Raw genomic sequence first — 23,236 nt, 5'->3', positions numbered from 1 at the left:
AAGAAGTCTCTGTGCTTTCTTCTGTGGGTTTTTTCCAAAATCTGTCTCCTGCTTTTAGTTCAGTAACTCTTCTTTGCTGCTAGACACCAATGTTTGTCCATCTTTTCTTCTGCATCTGAGAGCCACTGGCTGAATTTTTCCAAATTCATGCCAGCAAAATCCTGTGTCTCAGTTTCTCATGTCTCCAAAATTAAAAGTTTGTGAGTCAGTACATGTAATTTGTTTGTGTTCTTATGCTCTCTCTCTTCATGTCCTGTGGTTGAGTGTTTTTAGGTAAACTTTTATATAAAACTTTTGTATTTTTGTCTTGAAAATACTGATGATTAAGAATCACCCAGTAGTATCAAGGAGCTTGTTACTTCTTTTTATAGAAAACAGGAGTCCAGTTACTATTGCATCACAGGTGCTGACTTTTGTTTATCTGAGCTGTGGAGTAATACTACATTGTACAAGCCTACACAGTATGTGTTTTGAGGGTGTGTCCACATTGGTGTGAACTGCAGGTGTATCTGTCTATTATATTTATTACAGAGTAAACAGTATCAGTCATAGGGGTAATCACAGTGAAAAGCCTACTTCTAGATAAGAGGTTTGGTGTGGTCTCAGCTGGCTGAATATGCTTCTCACAGGCAAGGTCTCAGATTCTTCCCAGGGTAAGCTGTGCTTGTAACTGTGGCATCTAATTCAGGAACAGAGGTGTCTTAGGCTTGATGTGCAGTCAAAGTCAAACACACACAACTCTGGAAGGCATTTCAGGCTCACTGAGCGTTAGTCACTGGGTGGAGGCACCTACTCCTCTCCCCTGCCTTACACCTCCAAGTACATGAAATATCTCTGACCTTAAGGCAGTAATTTGTCACCTATTATCAAACTCAGAAACAATTGAAAGCACTGGCAGTGCACTGTAATATATTGACATCTTGGTAAGCCAGTGCTGCCTTCTTTAGCACAAGAATGGATTGTCTATGCTAATTGATCATTTTTTCTGTTGGACGTAGCTACCTAGTTTTGCAGGCTCTGCGTTTGTTCATGCAAGAACAAACAGGTCTGTGAAGGGGTTAGTATGGGTACTATTTCAGTATCTGAATTTCTGATGACTGCTGTTACCTGGTTCTCTATGGCAGTTTCTTACCCTCTTGGATTTCAGTTGTCTACAAGCACTTTTTCCAAAGTCTTTGTGTTGCAAGAGCATTGCCTCAAGATACTTCAGTTCAAAATCTTTTCTCCAGTGTTACTGATGTCATTTAAGGCATCATCTAAATGATCTGATCCCATTTAAGGCAGGATTTCAAGATTGACTGGAAAATATTTATTTACTTTTATTCTATATGTTCCTTTGTCAGAATGGACCAGCCATTTAAGGCATGTCTGTGGATCCTAGGGTCTTCCTTTGGCTGTGTATCTAGATGGTTATACAAACTTACCAGGAGACTTTTAAAATTTCAGGGTTTTGTGAACAGATTGTCAGCTTCTGTTTCTTGCATTTTATTGACAGCACAAGCAGTGGTGATAATATTTTTTAAGAGATTAAGATACAGCGGTTATATGGATTTGGGTCAGTAAAGAAGGGCAAAAATTGCAATTGGTGGGTAAAGTCAGGCACTGCCACTGGTTGATATTGAACTTAAGATCCAGCATTTACTCCAAAGCACAGGTTTGTAGGAAAACAGACAATGAGTGAAATTCTCTGTCTGCAACTGTTGCTGGTCTGGAGATGGAATTTTGAATAGCCGAAATTTAAGGAACTGACTGGTAAAAAAAAAAAAACAACACAGAACAAAACAAAAAAACCCACTCCCCCAGCCAACCAAAAAACTGTTACCAGGAATAGTGGAACCGTGCATTGTATGGCACAGAAATACCCATGTTTTGGAATATTTAGATGTTTAAAAATTCAGTGCTTACAAATGGATGAAATTAGGTGGCTCTATCTGGAGATGAGGCTCATCCTGCCTCTCTAACCTCTAATTTCAGCTTCATCATTTCTACTCAGAGATGTTTTTATTTACTGCAAATTTTATGCACATGAAGAAATCTTCATAAAATGCTTTGTGCACACAAGAATTTACAATATAATCTTTCTAACAATAAGATAAAAACTTTAAAATAATCCAATCAAGAACAAGCATTGGATTTCTTCAAAAAGAATTCTGGTAGTTCTGCTGATTGTTTTTAATGGAATTTTTGATCCGAGTTTGCTACTTTTACACAGCAGCACTTCCCTCTTTTAGAATGTTTTGCACCAAAACCGGAATGATGTTTAAAACACCAACAACTCATCTTCTTTCATCTAAGACATTCCAAGGCTTTCCATGACTGAAATAGCAAAGGAGACAAAGGCTCCATGGACTCCATGAGAGTCCTTATTGCTGCCACTCGGTCTTCTGTGGAAAGTGTGCTATGTGTCTTGTCCTAAAGCAGTAGTTTAAGAAACATTTGGGTGAAAACTGTAGAAAAGCTTAATGAGAACAAATACTTGTAACCCCTTGTGAATTTTCTGTGGTATCCCTGACTTACCACATATTGCTGTGTACTAAGTAAAATCAAGAATTTAGTAGCTAGTCTTAACTTCAGCTGCGTGAAGCTGCGCTGTTATTTTGTCACAGCTACGGCCCTGTTTTCTCTCCTAATTTGTTGTGCTTGCTCAGTGAAATTGAATCCCACGTCAATTCAGGCAAGTCTTGGAGAAGTTGTTTTCCTCCCTGCAGATGGCTCTTTCCTCCAGATGTGTCAGGCAGCTTAGAGCTGCCTCATGTCTTTCTTAACCCTTTTGCCCATCTTGAAATCACTGCAGCTGCAGTAGCACAGTGGTTCTTGCCCCATATCTGATTTTCCTGTGGAAATAAGCTGTCCTGACTGTCACTCACAGCATGTGCTGCACAGGCTCCTGTTACCTGATGTAGGTTTGTTGGGTTTGTTTTCTTGACTGTTTTAACAAGGACAAAGCAAAATTAAAGAGCCTGGCAGCCCCTAGGAGATGCCCTTGCTGGAGCTCTCATGGCAGCTTGGCTCTGGCAAGGATGCAGCCCTTCATGTTTGCTGCTGCAAATGTTCCATCCTTGCCATCTTCAGCCCAAAGCAGCCAAGGAGAGCCTGAACCCTTGCAGTTTCCCTTCACCCTGTTTGTTTCACTTGGGAACACAATGAACTGTCAAAATTTCCTGCCCTGTTTCCACAGAATCCTTCCTTTCCCTCCAAAAAGAATTATTTATCTAAAACTACTAATTGAATAAATTGTCAGAACAATTGTTTAGCTTGATTTTAAGGTGGGGAGCAAAGAGATGTAAAGGTCTGGTGGACTGATGAAAGTTGCCCCCAGAGTCATCTGTCAAAGTGAAAAAGAGAGTCTGGTGTGTTCCCACGAATTGCCCTTGCCAATCTGAAATTAAAAATCATGTAGTATGGCATACATCTGCTGCAATTCCTATTTTTATTATCTCTGTTGAGGGTACTTAGTGGTAATTAAAAGTAATAGGGATGAATATAAATGTTTTCCAAATAAGTGAGCCAAGAAAAAAATGGGGAAGGCAGGTGTGGTTGATTTAGCCTACCACCACTTCCTAACTAATCTTTCTCTAATGATGTAGAAAGAGACTAGTAGGCACCTGGTAAAGTATTTTTGAATAACAGATTCATGAGGTAGAGGTACTTGATAACATCTGCTCATCAGAAACTTGCCTTCCCTGAGGGTAAAGTTAATAATCCTCAAATATGAGGATTTTAGTGGCTTTTACTAAGTCAGTGGGGATGCAAATTTTCCTGCATCTAGACTGCTGTATTGCTAGGGATACCACAAACTTTTATTATCTGTAAAAAATGCACACAAATAGCCTATTGAAATCATCAGTAATTTTCCACGAGTTCAGATCCTCAGCTTTACTTGTTAGGTAAAACTCATCCATATTTTCTTAGTTTGAGGAACATGGAGCTGGTAGCAAGTTTATTGATCATCATGCATAGTCCTTAACTATTTCATATCATCTTTCAGTGCATATAAAGCACGTGCCTTCAGCTCCTTCAATTGTTTCCATCTCCTCCTTCAGAATCATATTCTTCTCATTACCTAAATGGTTGTTTCCCCCCTCTGCTGCTTATCAGTGATGGGAATTACTCCATGACGATTTTCTTTTTGTAAGATGATTTTTCAGTACCCTGATCATCTTCTTAGCAGTCGTTTTACTCTACTTTTTCCAGGAGGAATTCAACTTTATCAAAGATACTATTTCAGATGAACTTTTACCAAGTGTTTTGACTGATGGCATGAATACCTCCCTTGCTTTGCCTCTCTTTACTAGAATTAACTTGCCTCAATTTTGCACATATAAGTCTAAGTTGGCTAGCCTTAAATTCTGTAGGAGACTCCAGCAGCACCGTAAGAAGAAGCTGGACTACCAGTAAAATTAAAGTGGAAGCTACAGGTAGCTGGGCCATAAAGCAGTTGGGGCAGAGAAGGGCACAGTAGCAGTGAAGTCTATTTAAAATATCTGTACATACCTGGTGTCTTCCAGCTTTGTGTTATCAAGTCTCAGTAGCACTCTCTTAATTCTTTGTCATCATCAATACAAAATTTAAGACCACTCCCAGTAGGAATCTTTTAAAGGTCATGCAGCAACTGTTCCCAAGCAAAGTTTCCTTTCAGTGCATCTTGTTATATTTTTACTTTTAGGCTTTTCCAGCTTCAATTTTTGTACACACCCCTTGCCTTCTCTTGCATGTTTAACAAAGTCCATATGGTTGAAATGCACCACACTATTGAATTCTTCCTCTTGTCTAGCAGTTAGCTATTATATTTGAGGTAATTAAGTATCAAGTTTTATCTTGTATGGCCTACTTTTGGTAAGACCACATTGTGGTTTTTCCAGTGTTCCAGTTGTCTACCTACCTTTAATGTTCTCTTCTTCGAAATACAGGGTCATACTATTAAGATTAGAGTTAGGCAACTTTTTGACACATAACTTTATAATTTTGTTGTTCTCTAGTACTGAGGTACCTCTCACAATCTGATAGATATATTACTTCATGTCCAGAAAGAAAATCAGTCTTCCTGGGTTTACAGTATCATATATCCTAGGGTATTTTTTTCAGATTTTGGGAGTTTAAATGTCTTTTTTTTTTTTTCAACTCCCTGTTGATTTAGCCATAAGTGACATGTTTATCAGTGAGTTAACACAGGGAATTATTTTCAATTTCCTGCTAATTTGTTACTACAGAGAAAAAAACCAAAAGCCTCAAACAAAGCATTCTCTGAATTTGCGCCCGTTCTTCATTTGATGATGCATGTATCAGTGACAGGCTCAAGCTTGCCCAATTTTGGGGGGGGATTATCTAATGTGTACCATATGCTGGCCATTCTTACTCTTGTTGTACCAAGCAGCCAACCTGATGGGTCTCCCCATGGTGGGGCTTTTATGTCAGGGTGCTGCCATCTGAGCTCTGACTCAAGGTATGCTGATGAATCTATCTTGGGTGCTTTACAAACTCTCCAGCTATTTGCTCCACCCTTCTGCCCTTCAACAGAAGGCTCGCAGAGCAGTAAAGTTTATACATCTCTGTTGCTACAATCCTTGCATGTGATTTTAAATTCCTGCTGAAGGTAGAGCCAGGCTATCATTATACCTTTGAAGTGCAACAGCTGAAGAGCAGGCAGGGGTTTGCACCTCCTGTCCCCGCTATCCCCAGGGTTAAGTGGGGTCAACAACAGCTCGAGTGTTTTTGAGCTCCTCTCTTAGAGCCAGAGGTTGGCAAGCGGGAGCTGAGGACAGGGAACACATGTTCTGTCTCTGGAAATAAAAAAAAAAAAAAGCAAAAACAAGGGCGAGAGAAAATAGATTTATAAATATAATCAAATGTGACTTTGTTTGAAATATTCCTAATTTGCAGTGTACGCTTCTGTGTCTTCATACCTCTAAGGACCCCTAGAGGGCATGGAAGTTTTTCTCCACCTCGAATATTTAACTTAATAGCTCTGCTTGGCTTTCTTCCCTTTAAACATAATTGTAAGCACATTTTAAGTGAACATTAGAAAAAAAAATAACAGCATCTAAGTAGCTCTTTCATGCATCAAGATGCTTTCTTGTTTTTCAACACAAGTAGTAGAGGCTAGAAGTAGCAGCCAAATGCTCAAACTATTTTTATTTATCTTAGTCAGATGGTATATTTGTATCCTAAAGGAAGCACAATTCAAACTATCTAATAATTAATAATTTCATTTCAAACTTAGAGAGGCCTACACTGTGAGCTCCCTGAGGAAGCACAGTGGGTATCCTTTCAGCACTATGACCTGAGCTCCTGCAGAGGAGAATCTGATACTGTGGAGAACTAGAGTTCTCTAATGTGAAACTCTAAAATCTCTAAACTTCATCTTATTTAAGTTTTTTTTAATGCTTTGCCCTTATATTTTCCTATAAAGAAATCATTGAATTACAGTCCAAGATATTTAAAACTATGGGAATGTAAAACAGACATCTGATTCCCACTGCATCCAGTCCACTTAGCATGAGTTTTTATAACTCATTCATCCCAAGCAGTATTTTTCTTCTTAAATGATTTTTGCCTATTTCATCTGTTCCATGGTAAGTCAAGTACTAGTCAACATGAGTTACACAGCAATACTAATTCTTAGTGTTGTCTTTTCACTTTAAAATATTAAAATTTACATTCTACAGCTCTGGAGTAATACTGATTTGAGGACGTCAGATTTTGCTTACATAAAGTTGCTTCGGTGTTTAGGGAGAAGGCTGATGTTTTCCAGAATGCTCAAAGAGCAGCAAGTAGCACAAAACCAGACAAACTTTAAAAAAAACAAACAAACAAACAAACATATTTTGGTTGGAGTTGGGTTTTTTTTTCCATCAACTCAGGATTTTCAAATCAGTCCCATAGCTTTGGAGGTTACGTGGAGCATCAGCCTAGGCCAGTCTGAGACCTTCGTGCATGGTGCCATGACAGTCAGAATCCAGCTGGTCTTCTCTGGGCAAAAACTGCACCTCTACACCACCCCTGAATCAATGAGAGTCAAACAATGGGAAAGGAGGAAATGTGAAAGTAAATGCAGGGTTTTCTCTGCCTTTGTTCTGATATGAGGATCATCTGTACTGCTTTACCCAATTACCCAGGGATGTCATGGGGGATGATGTTTTGGACCTTAGTTTTCCCACTGGAAGAGCGTAACGTCATGACTTTGAATGGAAAATAGATCTAGATGTGTAAACTGCAGAGAAATGCAGCTGTCCCTTCTCATGTCTCTGGGGATTTTGTGTTTTGCAGGAGATGCACGGGTGAGAAGTCAGACAGGGGTTCTCTCCGAGCGCCGTGGCTCTTACCCATTTATAGACTTCCGTCTTCTTAACAGTAAGTGCAACTCTTCCTTCAGGTCTGTTTTTTTGTTTTTGTTTTGTTTTTTTTTTTGAAGTATACAAACCAAATTATCATATTTTATATATATCTACAGTTCAGCTGTCTTCAGACAGTTTATAATTCTGCGTTTATAATTCTGTCATTCCCACCCAGTGTCGTGAGTGTGAAATGTTTCCATTATATGAATACTGGCCATAATGCTGAGTCTGTCCAGTAAATACAGGAGTGCCATGGGGTGTGCTGGGGGAGGAAGGGGTTGCTTCAGAATTAAAAAGATAAACCTCTGTGTCCTTTAGCCTCTTAGCCAGCAGTTGGAACAGATTTATGTGAGTCTGTTATCCGGTCATATAGAATTGGCACAGAAGGGGAACATGTGACAGCACTGACCAGTGGTTTACAATAACATTAATTTTCCAACAATTAGAACCCAATCCAAAGCCCCATGGAGTCTTCTCATTGACGTCAATGGATTTTGGGTCAGGCCAGAAGTGAACATCTGTTAAAAATAATCTTAACCTCATTTTGATTGAAGTTATTTTGCCACTGTTATAAATAAAGGAAGGCAGAATTAAAAGAAGAAGAAGAAAAAAATCCTGTTTGTTTTTTTTTTTTCCACCTGATGGACTCTACTGATGCAGACCCACTAGTCAGTGTGTAAAAAATAAAAAACAGAGAGTGGCCCGACATAGGCAGCTCTAGATGTGTCCTTGTGTACTGCACAGCCCATTTCATGTAACCTTTGAAACAAAAGTTACTCACTGTCTTCACCAAAACAATCTGAAACTCTGTGAGTTTGTTTAGTGATGACACTTTTAAGCTTCTAGTGATTATGCTTTTCATTAAAAAGCAATCACCAAAGTTTTACATCTTTTTTAAACTGCTTTGCCAGGGGACGGGAGGGGAGGGGAGGCAGGGAGCTTGGGAAGATGGCCAAATGCAAAGGGTGGAGTATGGCTTGGAGCCAGGAGAAAAGAGGGGCTGGTAGGAAAGAGAGAGGATTTGGGTTCTGATCAGCTGCTCTCAACCAAGCTGGCAAAGTTAATGCTGCCTGACAAAGGGCTTGCGCTCAGTCTTGCTGATAAAAAGTATTTTCTAGGTCTTAAATCCAGGGGAGTGCTTGCTGTGGCTGAGGTAGAAAAACATAAGGGGTAAGACGGGTACAGAAATTTTCCTAGGACAACGAGGGAATAACGTACTGCTTGAGCAGAGCTCTGAAGATAATTTAGTCCTAGCTTGCCAACTTAAAATGTGAAGAAAAAAACTGGTTTAGACTAGTTGGAAATATTACTGTTGATGACTTTGTAAAGACTGAGCAGAAAATAGAACACTTCATTCATAAAGTAGTAGTGAATATATATCCGCATTCAAATGTGACTAATTGGATTTTTTTTGTTTTTATTCTGAATGCATAGATGTTAAAATTCTCATATATTCTTCCCTCCTTGGTTAGAGAAACTTTCCAGCTCTGTTTTCTGGCAATAGGGCTTTCACTTTTATCCCCTGTAGATGAATCCTGCCATCCTTCAGATCCTGCCAGCTTCTGGAAAGTGCTGGTGCTGTCTGCAGGTTGTCTAGGGAGAGAGTTATATTGGTGAATACTCAGGCTTTGATCATGCGAGAAACAGGGCACTCTGCAGAGCCCCTCTCCTGGAACTGCTGAACTTAAAAGTGATGCCTATCTCTGCATTCACCTCTGGTCCAAATGAGGTGGTACACCTGGGGTTTTTTTGTTATGTGCTCTCTGTCCTAGGGACTTCTGACTTATTCTTTCTTTTCAGTGCTTCTCCTTAAGCTGAAAGAAGTCACTACAGCTGATTATGATCTCTGTGGAAGGAAAAGTAGTGCGCCTGATTTTGGATTTAGAGGGTTTTTTTTTTCAGATTTTCATGCATTTACTGCTTTCTTCCCAAGGGGAGTGGTATTAGATTAAATTTTCAGTACAAAACTGAAATTTCTAGACACTTGACTACTAATTTTGTAGTTGGCAAGTGCACTGGGCCTGGCTTACTCAGTGACCTACAGGTAAAAGAAGATGTTCAAGTGTCAGAGCATGCAGACATGTGCCTTGCCAGGGAATAAACAGACTTGTATATTATTTGATGGCTTTTATATTATTTGTTCATATACAACATCTGTCAAATATATTTCTGTTCTGCATACTATATGAAGAGAAAAAACATGGTGCTGCACATCCTGTCAAAAGGAAACAGAAATTTCACTATTGCAAAGTGTTTTCAAAAGTGCCCAATATTTATACTAAAATTTTGGCACCTTCTTACATTTCTTTGGAGACAATAACTGAGAGGCAGCAACTGTATGCTGAAAACTGTTACAGTGAGGCTGAGGAAGATAAAATTTTATGTTAAATATCCTCAGAAATCATAAAGAAATGAATTACAACTCCAGTTTCTCACTAATTCAGACAAATAGAGCTTACTGATTATGCTGTCTCCCATCTGAAATATTATTCCAAGTAACAATACCACTCTTGTAGGAGAAAACACTGGAGCTCATTCTTAAACAGAGTTGATATTCATTTTGAAAATCAACATTTAAAAAAAAAATAGGGCATTGGTATTTAATGTCAAACTAAAAGTTACTTAAATGTAATGCTTTTAACATACTTACAGTTTCTGACACACTAGTGGATTTTTTCCCTACTATGGCTATTAAGAGTTAACACTGAGTAGACCGTGTCTTTTGTTTTTTCTGGAGTCCTACAGTAAAGCCCCTGTGAAACTTAAGTCTTTTGGGATAGGAAAACTTCCTGCACTCTGAAAATGGGATCTTCTGTAGCCCTAATCAAAGCCAACTGGATTAATGTTAGCTTCTTGCTGTTTGAGCTAATGTCTGTGATGCCATCTACACATTCCTCCAGTGCCCCTGCAATCTATAGAGAGTTAGTGAGTGTTACTTCACCTTGTCAGTGCAAGGCTGTCAGGACCATGAGGATTTTGCAGGATCCTGTCTGGAGGAGATGCAAGGCTTTACTGTTTTCCTGTCTTTCTTCTGCCTGGTGGCAAGTTTTCCTGGAGGTGTAGTTGCTCTGGTGGGTTTTGGGACACTTTGGTTGCTTCTGGAATACAAAATCAAATGTAAAATATCCCTGTGTCAAGAAGAACTCCTCAGTTCTGCCTCAGTTCTTGCCTTGAAGTATGTTTGCTTCAGCCTGTGGAGTCAGTCCCTGCAACTTCTGAAGACCAGTTCCCATGCGAAGACCCCCAGGAGGCAAGCTGATCATCCCTTTTCCCATCCTGCCATAATAAGGCAAGGGGACCACCTGATAGGTCCAGATATCCTCTCCCCCTTCTCCCTCCCCCCATTTTCTCCCCACCCCCCCAAATAATATGTGAGATGACCTGAGGCTCCACATTAATTAGGGTGCTTATGAATAAATATTCAGGCTTTACAAACTCCTAACCTAAAAGGTACAAGTTTTGCAGGGCCTTGTAGGTTTATAGGAAAATGGGCAAAGCGTTTCTTCTTCATTCAAATAAGGCATTCCTTAAAATGGGAGCGCTGGAATTAAAAAAGACTTAGCATTATAAACTTATTTTCCAGTTAGGAATGGGATGGAATAGGCAAGTGTAAGGTGCCATGGAGCAGTTGAATACAATGTGTAAATGATGTAAGATCAATTCCAAAACAAACGTCCCAAAGTTTAAGAAAGTTTGACTCAGAACTTGGTAGCTCTAGCTTGTAACTAAACCTAAACCAGGCTGAAATTAACGATGGCAGTTTATTGGCCCTTCTATATTCCTGTGGATCAAATCAGCCTTTTTGTGTTCACAGGACAGAAAATGAGTTAAACTGAATGTATGCAGTGTAGTAATTCAGAATTTGAAACAGTTATGCAGTGAAAATTAACTTGATCCAATTTTCCTTCCTGTAGGCTAAGGCAGCGGTAATTTAATTCTCTGATTGACAAAGTTGCTCATTGAGTCATTGAACCAGATCCCTCCACTGAATAATATCCATTGTTTAAAATAGGTTTCATTATCCCATGATGAGCTCTGCTGGTGACTGGGGTGGTACTTTTCTCCATTGCATTAACCAAAAGTCTGAGGGAATTCCTTGTGATAAATATGGAATTGTGAGAGTGTGTACCACAATAACCAAGAAAACCTCACACTGCTGCGGTTAAATTAGATACTTTGGGTTTTTTCCACATGGAATTGAGTAACAAAATAACATAGGTTACATCTGACATGAGTTTTGCTTTTAAAAGCTCGCTTGTCAAGCTGTAAGTCAGAAGACAAGGAGATTCTTAAGACTTAAGCAGTGATTCTCCAGGTCCCTTCTTGGTTATGCTAAGCTTTTCTCTGGATTGAATATTTTCTTGGAAGGACAAAATTATTGGCTACTGATTTACTTTATTTAAATATGTCTATTGTGGAGTAACATAATCAAATTGTTTCTGCCTGCATTTTTTACCTTTTCCTGAAAAATTGTTCATTAGGGGTACTTTGTTTTGTCACACTATCAGTCATGCCATAGCTTTTGTTATCTTGCACCCAACTGTTTTCAGTAAACCTTCTACAATATCCCTGTGTCTGACAGACATTTCATTTCTCTATATATTGATCTAGCAGGGATGAAATGGAAAAGGAAAGTAGAATCTCTGTACCAAAATAAATCTCTTACCTAAAGAGATTTCTGATTTCTAGCACAACACAAACATAGAATGGAATCTGAGAATGTCTAAAGGGTCAAAATATGTCTGTAGGTACTCCAGAAGTATACCTGTGTATTACCTAGGATCTTGTTATTAGCATACAGGCAGAAGTTGAGTTAAAAAAAAACCAAAACAAAACAGCTTGTTTTTAACCTCATCTTAGCAAATCAAGTTAGTTTAGATTATATACTCTCAATACTAGATGGTGTTGAACATTGATATTGGGTACCATTCAGTTTCTGTCTGTTTTTTCCTGTCTGGTTTGAGTCAAGCAAAATCATCTGGTTTTCAGTTCATTTGCAAATAAAGTGATGCTTTGCAGGCATGTCATGAATTAGGTACTACAGAAATTTTCAGGGTTAGTAAGGGAAGGTATGAACTCATGAAGAAGTCTCCATCTGAAGCAACCAAAGTCTGTGCATGTTTGAATCTGTGGTTTCTGCCTGTCTACAGAAGGGTCCATTTGCAAAATTTACATTCATTTTTGGTTTTGGATTTTGAACGACTCCAGGGCTTTCAGGTAGGGCCCATCTCCAGGGAAAATAAAACTTAACCACAGCCACCAACCCAAAACTGAACCATCAAGTAACCTGAACCCAAATGAGTGAGGTTAAAAAGAGTTTTGTTAACTGTCTTGTTTTGTTGCCTTTGGCTAGAAAAAGAAGTGGGAGTGAGAGATGCCTTTTTAGATATTTCTGACCCAGGTTAAATTAGGACACTATAAGTCTTGTGAGGAAGTCTCAAGGGCTGATTGGATTACTTGGATCCCAACTCAGCCCATGGAGGTGAATCCAATGTTCCAGATGGTTATTAAATTAGAAAGGGAGAGATCTTATGAGGTCTGCATAATTTCTACATAGTACCTCCTCTAGTTCCTCATGGATAAGCATGTCCAAAAGCTACTCAACCTCCCAAAGGCACATTGAGCTGCTTAATCTGGTCAGCTTGTGTCTGGTTTGAATGGGAAGAACATTTCCAGAACTGAAGTAAGCCTGTGGCCTTGATTCCAGTTTCTATTCAAGGAACGGGACTTGGGATCCTCTTAATAGTGTTTCAGCACAAAGATTGTTCTGTTTTCTAGTAACACTTCATTATATTAAGAAAAACTCTTGTCACTGGAAGTCAATCTAGTTTCAGCAAATAACAATAAGGTTTTTTTTGTTCTGGGTGTTTACATTTTCAAGTGTTTTTAAGAGTTCTTATAGGAAAATTTTAATAATAAGGTAGATTGAGAAGTATATTCTACTTCCTGTCATTCATGCACCTTATCTGGCTTTTATACAACACTGTAGAAAATAAAAACCCAGGGTGTAAAATTGATTGATGCATGTGCCCTCATATGCTAAAAAAAGCAGCAACTTGTGTTATGCTTCAGGAGAACTCACAAGAGCTAGCAGAGCAAACAAAACACCTAGATGTGCTTCACACACAAAATCCTAGTGAATAGTGACCTCATTATACAGGTTTGAAATTTGTTGTTCGGGGTTTTTTTAATACAGATTTGGGATTCAGTTCAACTGAGAATGTCCCTTTAAAAGTTTCCAAATGATGTGTGACACAATCGGCCACCCCACCTTCTTTTTCCTGATTAGAAAAGGGAAAGGGTGTACTGAAGATAACACTTGAGGATACTTTCCAAATGACCAGAGGAAAAGAAAGAACAAGGAGAAGGGATCATTAAGATGATAAATGAAAGTTGAGTTTGCTATTATTACAGGTTATGTTGCTTTTTCTCAAGGGGAGTGAAGGGGAAGGGGATGTACCATTTCCTGTTGGAGAAACTACAATCAGCTATAGAACATTTTTAGTTTTAGGAAAAAAGGGTCCTGACTGTGCTACTGTATGAAGATTGAAGTGGAAAAGTGAAGATTCATATTGAAATGATAATGACTACAGCAAAATGGAACACGACATGCCATTTCCGAAAGTAGGAGGCTTAATAAAAGACACCAAGATGTTTGTTTGCATAAAGGTGATAGATGACCCCAATGAAGACTGTAAATTATGAAGAGAAACACATCTAAATTAATCTTAAATTTTTATTTAATCTCTTCCAGTTGTTAAGGCTAGCATTCTATTACCTATCTGAAACCCGGAGTGCTGCAGAATTTGGTGTACTGGGATAATTCAGTGTGTAAGAAGGATAATCTGCAGAATTCTTCAACTCTGTAGTTGCTTTCAAAGACTATGAAAAGGAATATATTTTGGAATCGGGGGGGCGGGCGGGGGAATTGCATGATTATTGTTCTTCAAATGCCAACAATTCTACAGGAACTTTATGGTTTGGAAACTGAGCTGTTACAAGTCAACATCTCCTCAAGTGATGTTCAAAGAAGAGGAAACCCCACCAGATGATCTAGGAAGATGGTGTCTCAGGACCTCTACATTTCACTAACTACAGTAGTCAAAGACATTCCCGAGCACTTCTTCTGTAAAGAGGGCTCTGAGTTGATTTTGTGCACTTGTGCAACTGGTTCAAGAATGGAATCTTGACTCAAAGCTGAAAGTTTTAAAGAGCTTTTGTTTTACGTCTTCTAAATTTCTACTTTTCTCTGATGTCTTCAGGGTCACTCTCTCTTTCTCACAGCTTCTTCCTAATTGAAAGAAATGTGTTTAGCCATGTAAAGAGAAATATTACAGTTGTAACCTCTATGAACAGTAGCAGCTAACAGAAATACTTTCTCTCAAACTGAATTTTGTCAAGTCAGGGGACAAATGATTTTTTAATATATCACAGAAGCACGTGAAACCAAAATGTTTATAACACAACCTTTTTGGATTCCCATATAGTTTAAATAAGCCTCTTGAGGATTTCTACTTTTGTAATACTTCAGTACCACAGTGGTTTAGCTGCTGGTTAGTACATAGTGCATGGTTGCCTTACTTTTCTTAGTTGTGGTGACCAGTGTATATTGAGATGATAAAATCCATATTGGCATAATCTTATTATTTTTCAATCCACCTTATCACACCAGCTGCAGGCAATTAAGAAGTACAGCTGGGATTTTCATCTTAGCTTCTTGGTCTTTCTACACAAGACTGAAAGCTTTCAGGCAACAATTCCTTTACACCCATTTCTGGTGCTTTGTGTGTTTTCTCAGGCCTTTTCTCAAAAATGCAGTGTTTCAGGAAAATTTAGCCAGTGGAAAGAGAGGAGGTTGTCTGTTCTTCTAGTTTATCAGTGCTGTGTCCAAAATTAAGATTTCACATGCTAAGATTTGAGTTAATGTCTAAGTTACCTATGCCAGTTCAGCCATCCCTGCTGTTGTTTTTTGGATAACATGATAAATCCATAATATAAGAAGTTATTAAGATGACACAGCATTTTTTGTTTCTATCATCAGTGCTATGTACTCTTCTTTAAAGGAAAAAAATAGCAGCCAAGACATGCAATGAGTGTGACAAACAAGGCTTCAGTAAAGGCAATCTAAATGCCTGGCATGATTTGGCACACACAAAAATGAGCAAGCACCAATTACTTCTCATAAGTCAATTACATATCTCTTGGGCTCTCAAATAAAAGCTTTCTAATCAGCTGTCAAACTTGGAACCAATGCAGGAAATCGCTTCTGTAATGTATAGGACCAGAAAGAAATTGTTTCCCAGTCTTTGCTGTTTTCAGCCTGTGCAGGCAGTAAATTGGAGGCCTAATCCTCTCACCTTATCTTCCAGATATTCCAGCACTCTTCTAGCAATCCTGCTGGACTCATTAGGCATACAGTGGTATAGCACTGGCTGAGTATGGGATGGGTTTGTATCCATGGAAGAGGGGGAAGGGTCTTAGAAATTATATGACTCAAAGGCAGGTGCTTGAGGGAGTGATTTATCCTGCACCCTCTTGGAAAGAAGAGGAAAAAGCATTTTCTGCTTATGAATAAGTTGCCTTTTGAAAATTAATGAACCTGGTGGTATCCACTCGTGCTGCTGGGTGGCCTGTTTTTATTGTACTCCGAGGTGCAATGAAATAAAGAAGATACAGAAAAGGGAAACTGAAAGGCCCTATTTGAATGCATAGCCAAGTTTGTTTACTTTGGAAGAACAATATAGAAGAACAATGTAATGAGTGTCTGATGCAGAGTTCAGTACATCCTTGTCCAAATGTGATCTATCTGACCAGTTCTGGATGTTAATCTTTGTTAACATGACCTCCACCATTTTTATATTCATCCTGCAATGGGAAAGAAGTCTGAAAGAAAACTGGTAGCAGTTCCTAATGCAGGAAACCTGAAATAACAGAGGCTGGGGTGTAATGTGCTGTAGATCGTGTTAAGGGGAGGAGATGTGTGTAACTGGAGGAACTTTGTTAGGAGGGAGAAGGCAACCATTGATTCTTATTGAATAGCTTGATAGATAGAGCCATTGAATAGCTTATTAACCTCTTGAGGGCCATGTGCAGTATCCCAAAATCATCCTTGTTCTGATATTGTGGATATGTGATGTGGATATGAAATGACCCCAGGAAAAAATGCAACCACTTTGGCTGCCTGCTGAAACACATCAGGATGCTGTGAGCCCAGGCCATCTGTGTTTTTGAAGAGAGAAGTTAAGATTTGTGAGGAATGTTTATATGGATGCTTCTGTAAATGTGTCTGTAATTCATACAATATGCATATCCATGTGTAATTCATACAGTAACTTTGTTCAGTATTCAGTGAAGGAAATCTCCAGCTATTGTGCTAAGTAGTTAACTCGACTGAGTATGAGAATGTACATTTTTTAAAAGATAAAGATGATGCTTTTTTTAGGCAAACAAAACATTCAGAAGTTACCACAGTTATTAAAGATCAACACAGGTCTCAAGGGAAGTTTTATGGGTATAAACAAAAGACATTCTTGTGTGTCTTTCATATTAATTTAAAAAATGCAGATAATTACTAAATCCTCCCCATGTTAGCTTTGCAGCTTGTGTTCTTTACCTAGATAACACAGCATGTTTTAGCATGTTCTATACTTTTGATTCATTTACTTGTCATTCAATTTACCCTAATTAGAAATAGCCATCAATAAGTCTATGTTTCAAAGTCCTTATAGGACTTACATCAAGTACCATCACCAAAATTTTGTATTTAGAATTTAAATTGAAATTTAAAGTTGTCAATAAAGAAGTAGTAGGTTCTTTGTATTATTGTAAGTCATTTAACTTCACCTTAAAACTGCACTGTGATTTTTTGTCAGCCAGTGGGTCCCATATGCAAAGGAATGGCTCTTGGCTGCTGGGAGATAGAGGTGTGGCTGCTGATCCAAGGACTTAGCTTGAGCAATTGCTCTCAGCTGCTTCACCTTACACTTTTTTTTCATGGTCCTTTTCCTCTCAGCTTCATATGGCTGTCTTTTTTCTTTTTTGTCTCATACTGACCCTGGTATGTGGAAAAGCTAAAGCTGATGAGATTATAATAGACTGGGATGTGTTGTGCTCAAAGAGGGGCAAAGTCTTAGTCCAGTTTTATGCGAGACACCATCATAATGAGGTACCGTATTACAGGCTGCACAGTAACCTGTTCAGGGTCAAAGCAGTCATTTGACAAGTCCTGTGATTCATAGACAGATCACTTATTACTGAAATGACCCAAAGGATGTTGTTTTAACATTATATCCTTTAAGTCAACATTCAGAGTTTGCATGTGGATAGACCAGTGTGGGATTTGGGCTATTCCATGAAGAGCCCAGTCTTGAAAATTTGCTACCTACCATTCTTTATTGCTATTAAGAACTCCTTTCCTTATGATTCAAAATACAGGGGAGCTGTTTATTATGGGTAATCTTTTTTTGCATAATATATTGTAATGCAGTCCTCATCTGAAACACCAATTCGTGTGTCAGAGTCGCTGTCTGCCAATGATTAAATTTCATTTGAGATGTGTGACAACCATATGGAGCACTGTGACAAAGCAGTGGCAAAAGGTTTGATGGTTCAATTCAGAAAATATGTTTCACAGTAAGAAATTATGCATTTCACCTTCATGTGTCTGTAGCTTGTGAGTATTATTTGTGCTCCTGAAATAATCTGGTAATCCAAAGGATAAAACAACTACTTCATAATCCACTGTACGGCTGTTGGTTTGGACTCAGGCTAAACCTTCACCTTCAGATCATCCACTGCAGCTCTATGTGTGAGTTTTAAAGGCAGTTCAGGGGAAAATGGGGTATTTTCAGTCATCCATTCATTCATTCATTCAGTCCTAAACTGGAAAAAAGACCCACAGATACTAACTTAGATAATTTTTAATGTACAAAAGGAAAGTTCTATTAACTTTAACATTTAAACTTGTTACTGGAAAGTAGATAACAATCGGGGGGTAAAGATGGAATCAGGAAAGTTGGGAAGTCGAGAAACAGCTGACAGAGTTTAAAAATTGAATTAATGTTGAGTGTGTTTTGTTATCCAGGAATTAAACCCAATGCCAGCCAGTTATTTGCAGCACTATATAAATTAAAAGGAATGCAAAACCAAGTCTGCCAGTTCTTCCGCATGTCACTGTCACCCGGTAACTGTTAGCACCTATGTTAGTCACTCCTTCAGCAGGCCATGAAATTGTTCCAGCTTTTAAAATGTGTGAGAGAATTAAGGCAGGTGCTGGCAGATCATAAATGAAAATCTATAACCTTCAGGCTGGTACAGTAGTGACATTGTTAGTGTTTGCCTTCTTGAAAACACATGGCTTGTCAAGTTGCAATAAAATTTATTTTGTGCTTTTACTGTTAAAGCTCAGTGAGGTCTCTAGACTGCCCATGAGAAGTGTGAGACTTAAAGGTCTCAGAAAATACATTAATTATTAATATTCAGCATGGAAGTAAGCAATTTTTTTATCTTGCTACTGACTTTATTTTACTCAATAGCTGTTGGATTTCTTAAGGAAGAAACTTGCTGCAGAAGGCTCTCACATATCTGCTGTTGTAGAAATCAAACACTAAACCATCTATGATCCAAAAAACCCTAATAACTTCTCCAAAAAACCTCTCAGAATAATAATACTCATAAAAAACAGAGTAGAAATTAATATTTTAATTTCACGTAACAATTTCCCAGCTTTGCATAAAAAGAAATACAATTGAGTAATCTTCAGTCCATTATTAGTTTTCCTGAACTCTTATTTAAAACCAAAACCCAGTGACTTGCTAGGCAGCTTCTTATCTCAAGCAGTCCTTGGTGTTCTCTAAAAGGAGTGTTTAATCTCTAGTTTCTCACAAGGTTCCTCTCATTAATTATACTCTGTTGAATCTTGCTACCTTCAAACAACTGCCCAGTTTCTGTTCTTCCTTTTCCCAAAACTTATATCAGACTGCAAAACGAAAACATCAAAACTGTATGTGAGCTGCTGTTAAAAGCTCATATGAAATTACCTAAGTTATCATCAGCTTCAGGAACCCTGTATATTATTATTACTAACAAGAAGATAATTTAATTATTCCAATTACTGATTTAATCACTGTATAGAAACTACCCTGGTTTTTTTGTCACATCTAGCCCTATGAAAATCTCCTAATACAGCATTAGGGAATCAGAATTATCCTGGTATTGAGTGAAAAGAACATGTTCTGTTGTGTAACCCAAAGTGCATGTATTGCCTGCATATACTTGCTTTCTTAAATGTAAAACTAAGGTACTTTCTTCATTTATAATTTTCCTTACCATGTAGGAAGAAAAGCAGACAATACAATAGGATTATTAACCTATTCTTACTTCTTTCTCTCTTTCATTTTCCAAAATTGGGACATACATTTATGCTTTCAAACTGTATTTTGAGGTCACATTTGTTGTAATTTGTTTGGGTTTATATCCAAGATTGCCTTCTATGCTAGTGTTATGCAACATTAATATATCCCAGTGAGAGGCTGTGAGGTAGCAAGGTTATGCTGTTTTCAGTTGTATAGGCAGAGAACAGAGGCAAAGAAGATTAAAAGCAGCCTAGTCATTTAGGGTGACATACACATATGTCATCCTCATGCACATTTCATTTAGGGTGAAATGGACATCTCTAGATATGTACATTTGAATGATATATTGCCCCCTCAGTGTCTTAACCTGGATCATATTAAAGCCTATGGCAGATAATGTACTGAACTCGGTTCTTCTGGGTCTTACATTACTCTGATGAGTGGAATGTATTCTGGTTTTGGTATAAACAATTACATTATGCTGAAGCATAGGGATTTAAATACTGTTCTTTCATGTGGCTTGGCAAAATGCATGAACTTTGTGATTTTTTTATCACTATTTCTCTTCCAAATAATTGAGGATGTCATTCTTCAACTTGGGTTTAATGGTTTGTGTACCGATTGCTTTTCACAGATACTACTCTCTCAGGGGAAATTGGCACCAGGAAAAAAGTGAAAAGACTGTTAAGTTTCCAGAGGTATTTCCATGCATCCCGGTTACTGCGTGGAATTGTACCACAAGCCTCTCTGTACCTACTGGATGAGGACTACCTGGGGCAAGCAAGGGTAAGACCAGTCTCCAGATCCTAATTTCATTTAATAATATTCCAGAGAGTGTCAGTTTTGTTTCTGTGTTCAGTTAATCACATATATGGCTGATCTTTCTTAAAAGACCCATGTTACTTGCCTGCCTCACAGCAAACAGACTGTCCATTCCTCTTTTATTGTTACAGTTTTAAAGGCTTAGTCACAAAGCAAGAGGAAAAACGTCTAAATCTACTCAGCATTTTCAGATTCTGTCAACTGAAATCATAATCTTGATTTTTTTAATGGATAAAGAATCCCTGGCTGAGTTACTGATTTAAATAAGTGCAGCCTTGACATAGGATTTAGTTCATCTGCTTGAAAAATGACAGCTGTCTCTCAGCTGGTATGGAGCAGCTATTGGGCAACCCATAATAGCTCTCAGTCATGGCAAAGATTAGGAAACAGGGAACATTCACCACAAAGAATTTCCCAATAATCAAAATGTAATTCTGCTATTGTGCTGCTCTTATTACTTGCTTTGAATTACATTTTCTTACCAAACTTGCACAACTGATGACATTGGGCTTTTGTGCCTGGGCCGTTTTTATTCTCTTATGTGTCAGGTGTTAGAAAGTAATTAAGAATTCAGAACTGGTTTGAATATAGACTAAGCAATGGGAGGGAACACATATTTCGTTCACACATATGCCATTGGAGGTCATACACTTAGTCCAGACCCAGTCTCTTGACTGAACTTACATAGTTGTATAAATGCTATATAATGGTGGTAATGATGGATTCTTCTGTGTGACTGATAAGGCTTCACAGAGGCACTGTGGTGAAGTTTATAAAAGCTGTTCCATGTGTCTTGGTTTGCTTTGCAAAATGTAATTCATTATCACCATGAGAGCTGATGATTGTGTTTTACTGTAATAAAACCTAAGAGAATTTGTACTGAATTGATTTGGGGGCCTGAAAGAATAATGAGAAAAGTTGTGCAGTAAAAGAGAGCTTTTTCATATTTTGTTTTATATTATTCTATGTTTGGAACTCCATTTTTGGTTTTAGTGTCATGTTCAAAACCTCCTCAATTAAAAGTACAAGTGATATTTTGTGTGGTATAGCTAAGTTTGGTTCCTGATGTCAGATATTTCAAATACATCACTACTGCTTTCCCAAACAAAACTTTAAAGGTAAAGCAACAAGTCCTGTGATTGATGTGGAAAACTAATTTACATCTACTTTACAGTCAACATACCAGTCATTTGCCTTTTCACATTTATTTATTCTAGCACATGCTATCCAAAGTGGGAATGTGGGACTTTGACATTTTCTTGTTTGACCGCTTGACAAACGGTAAGTTTTGAGAAGGTTTTATTTGAATTTGACTATTCTAACAGAAATAATAAAAAAAATCTCTAATTAATTAATTTCTAAGCTTTTCCAGTTTAGATTAGAGAAATTGGACACAGTTAACTTCTCTTAAAATCATATCCTTGAACACTTTCAGGCTTTTCCCAGAAGGGATAGTATTTAAAGTGTGTTTTTGTGTTAATCTAATCTCACACAATATATATATTGTGGTCACCTTTTCAAGGACGTCTTTCAGTTTCCTACACCTGGGAAATTCCAAAGATACTTTAGATTAGATGCTTCGGTTGATAAATCCAGACCTCCATAATCATTAGATTTCAATCAGTGTGAAATAGCACTAACCGAAGATGCCCATGCTTCTGCTCAGCAGCAAAATTTAGGAAATTCATCAAGACTGTAAAAATCTGTGAAATGTGTTGTCTAAATACTTGTCTGTAACCTCACCCTACTCCCCTCCAGTGTCTAGGTAATGCCTTTTGATCAGATCACTGCTGAAGAAGGTCATGATCACACATTTCTCTTTTCTGCATCACTTATAGGAATGAGGTCCTTCACATTCCCTACCCCCAATCTAATGAGGGACAGAAGATATAGAAAAAAAGTTGGTCAGCTGAATGATTGGCAGTGAAGAGTGGAAAGGGCTACAAATGGCAAGGGAGGCAAAAGCATAATCCTTCTAAATTATCTTTCTGCAGTCTTGCTCAGTAGTAAAGGCCAAACAAATTTCCATGTTGTATGTTTATTTTATTCCTGGAGTACATTAAATAAGACTCCCTTCAAACGTTGCTTATATGTTGTATGATTTGATTGGCTTGGTTGGTTTGTTTTTTTTCCTTAGCTTCTCTGGAAACATTGCTGCTGAGTTATGCAGTGCAAACTTTGTAAAATACGTGTGACATATAGCTGATTGTAGAATACTAGCTAGGCCCCATTTTGACAGTATTCTCAGCATTGGATTCACAGTAAGGTCAGCATAATATTACAGTAGGAACTGAGGCTGTAAATATTGCAACTCCTTTTTTCTTGTCTGCATCATCATTATGAGATGCAATTGTAGCTGCAGTAGGTACATGCTTTAATTACATGTTTGTACAGCCATGTGTAAAATAAATTATTTGCAAACTGCTGATTTCTCAGTTAATTAGTTACTGTAGTATGGTAAACTGAAGTGGCAGAAAAGCCATTCTCCTTTCTGTCATTTCTGGAGGTAGAGCTGGGTTATGAAGATGATTCGATTCTCAAACAAGCCTTTCAAAACATTTCCAGTTAAAACCAGGTCAGTTTGCTTTCTGTGTCATGTTGAAACAGCCTCTAAAGACAAGACTGGCACACCACTGGTACAGCCATGAAGTACCAAATCTTCATTATACGTAGGAGCAATGTATATAAGCTCCTTTTGAGTATGAGAGTGTCATCTAAGCTCCTATG

The 23,236-nt window shown here is 38.1% G+C and overlaps 1 protein-coding gene across 5 annotated transcripts in view; it reads left to right on the top strand.

Annotated features, from left to right (window-relative positions):
- PDE7B (phosphodiesterase 7B) overlaps nucleotides 1-23,236 on the top strand; it is a 170,935-nt gene that overhangs the window by 129,270 nt on the left and 18,429 nt on the right. For all 5 annotated transcript variants that reach the window (XM_030446749.1, XM_030446752.1, XM_030446753.1 and 2 more), the window contains 3 exons: nucleotides 7,267-7,350; nucleotides 20,322-20,473; nucleotides 21,727-21,790. In XM_030446749.1, coding sequence (XP_030302609.1) covers nucleotides 7,267-7,350; nucleotides 20,322-20,473; nucleotides 21,727-21,790 — 300 coding nt within the window. The remainder of the gene's footprint in view (nucleotides 1-7,266; nucleotides 7,351-20,321; nucleotides 20,474-21,726; nucleotides 21,791-23,236) is intronic.

The sequence above is a fragment of the Calypte anna genome, chromosome 3 (genome assembly GCF_003957555.1).
Source record: "Calypte anna isolate BGI_N300 chromosome 3, bCalAnn1_v1.p, whole genome shotgun sequence".
Classification (NCBI taxonomy): domain Eukaryota; kingdom Metazoa; phylum Chordata; class Aves; order Apodiformes; family Trochilidae; genus Calypte; species Calypte anna.
Note: the sequence above shows the minus strand (reverse complement) of the source record. Positions and strands in the feature narration are given on the sequence as shown.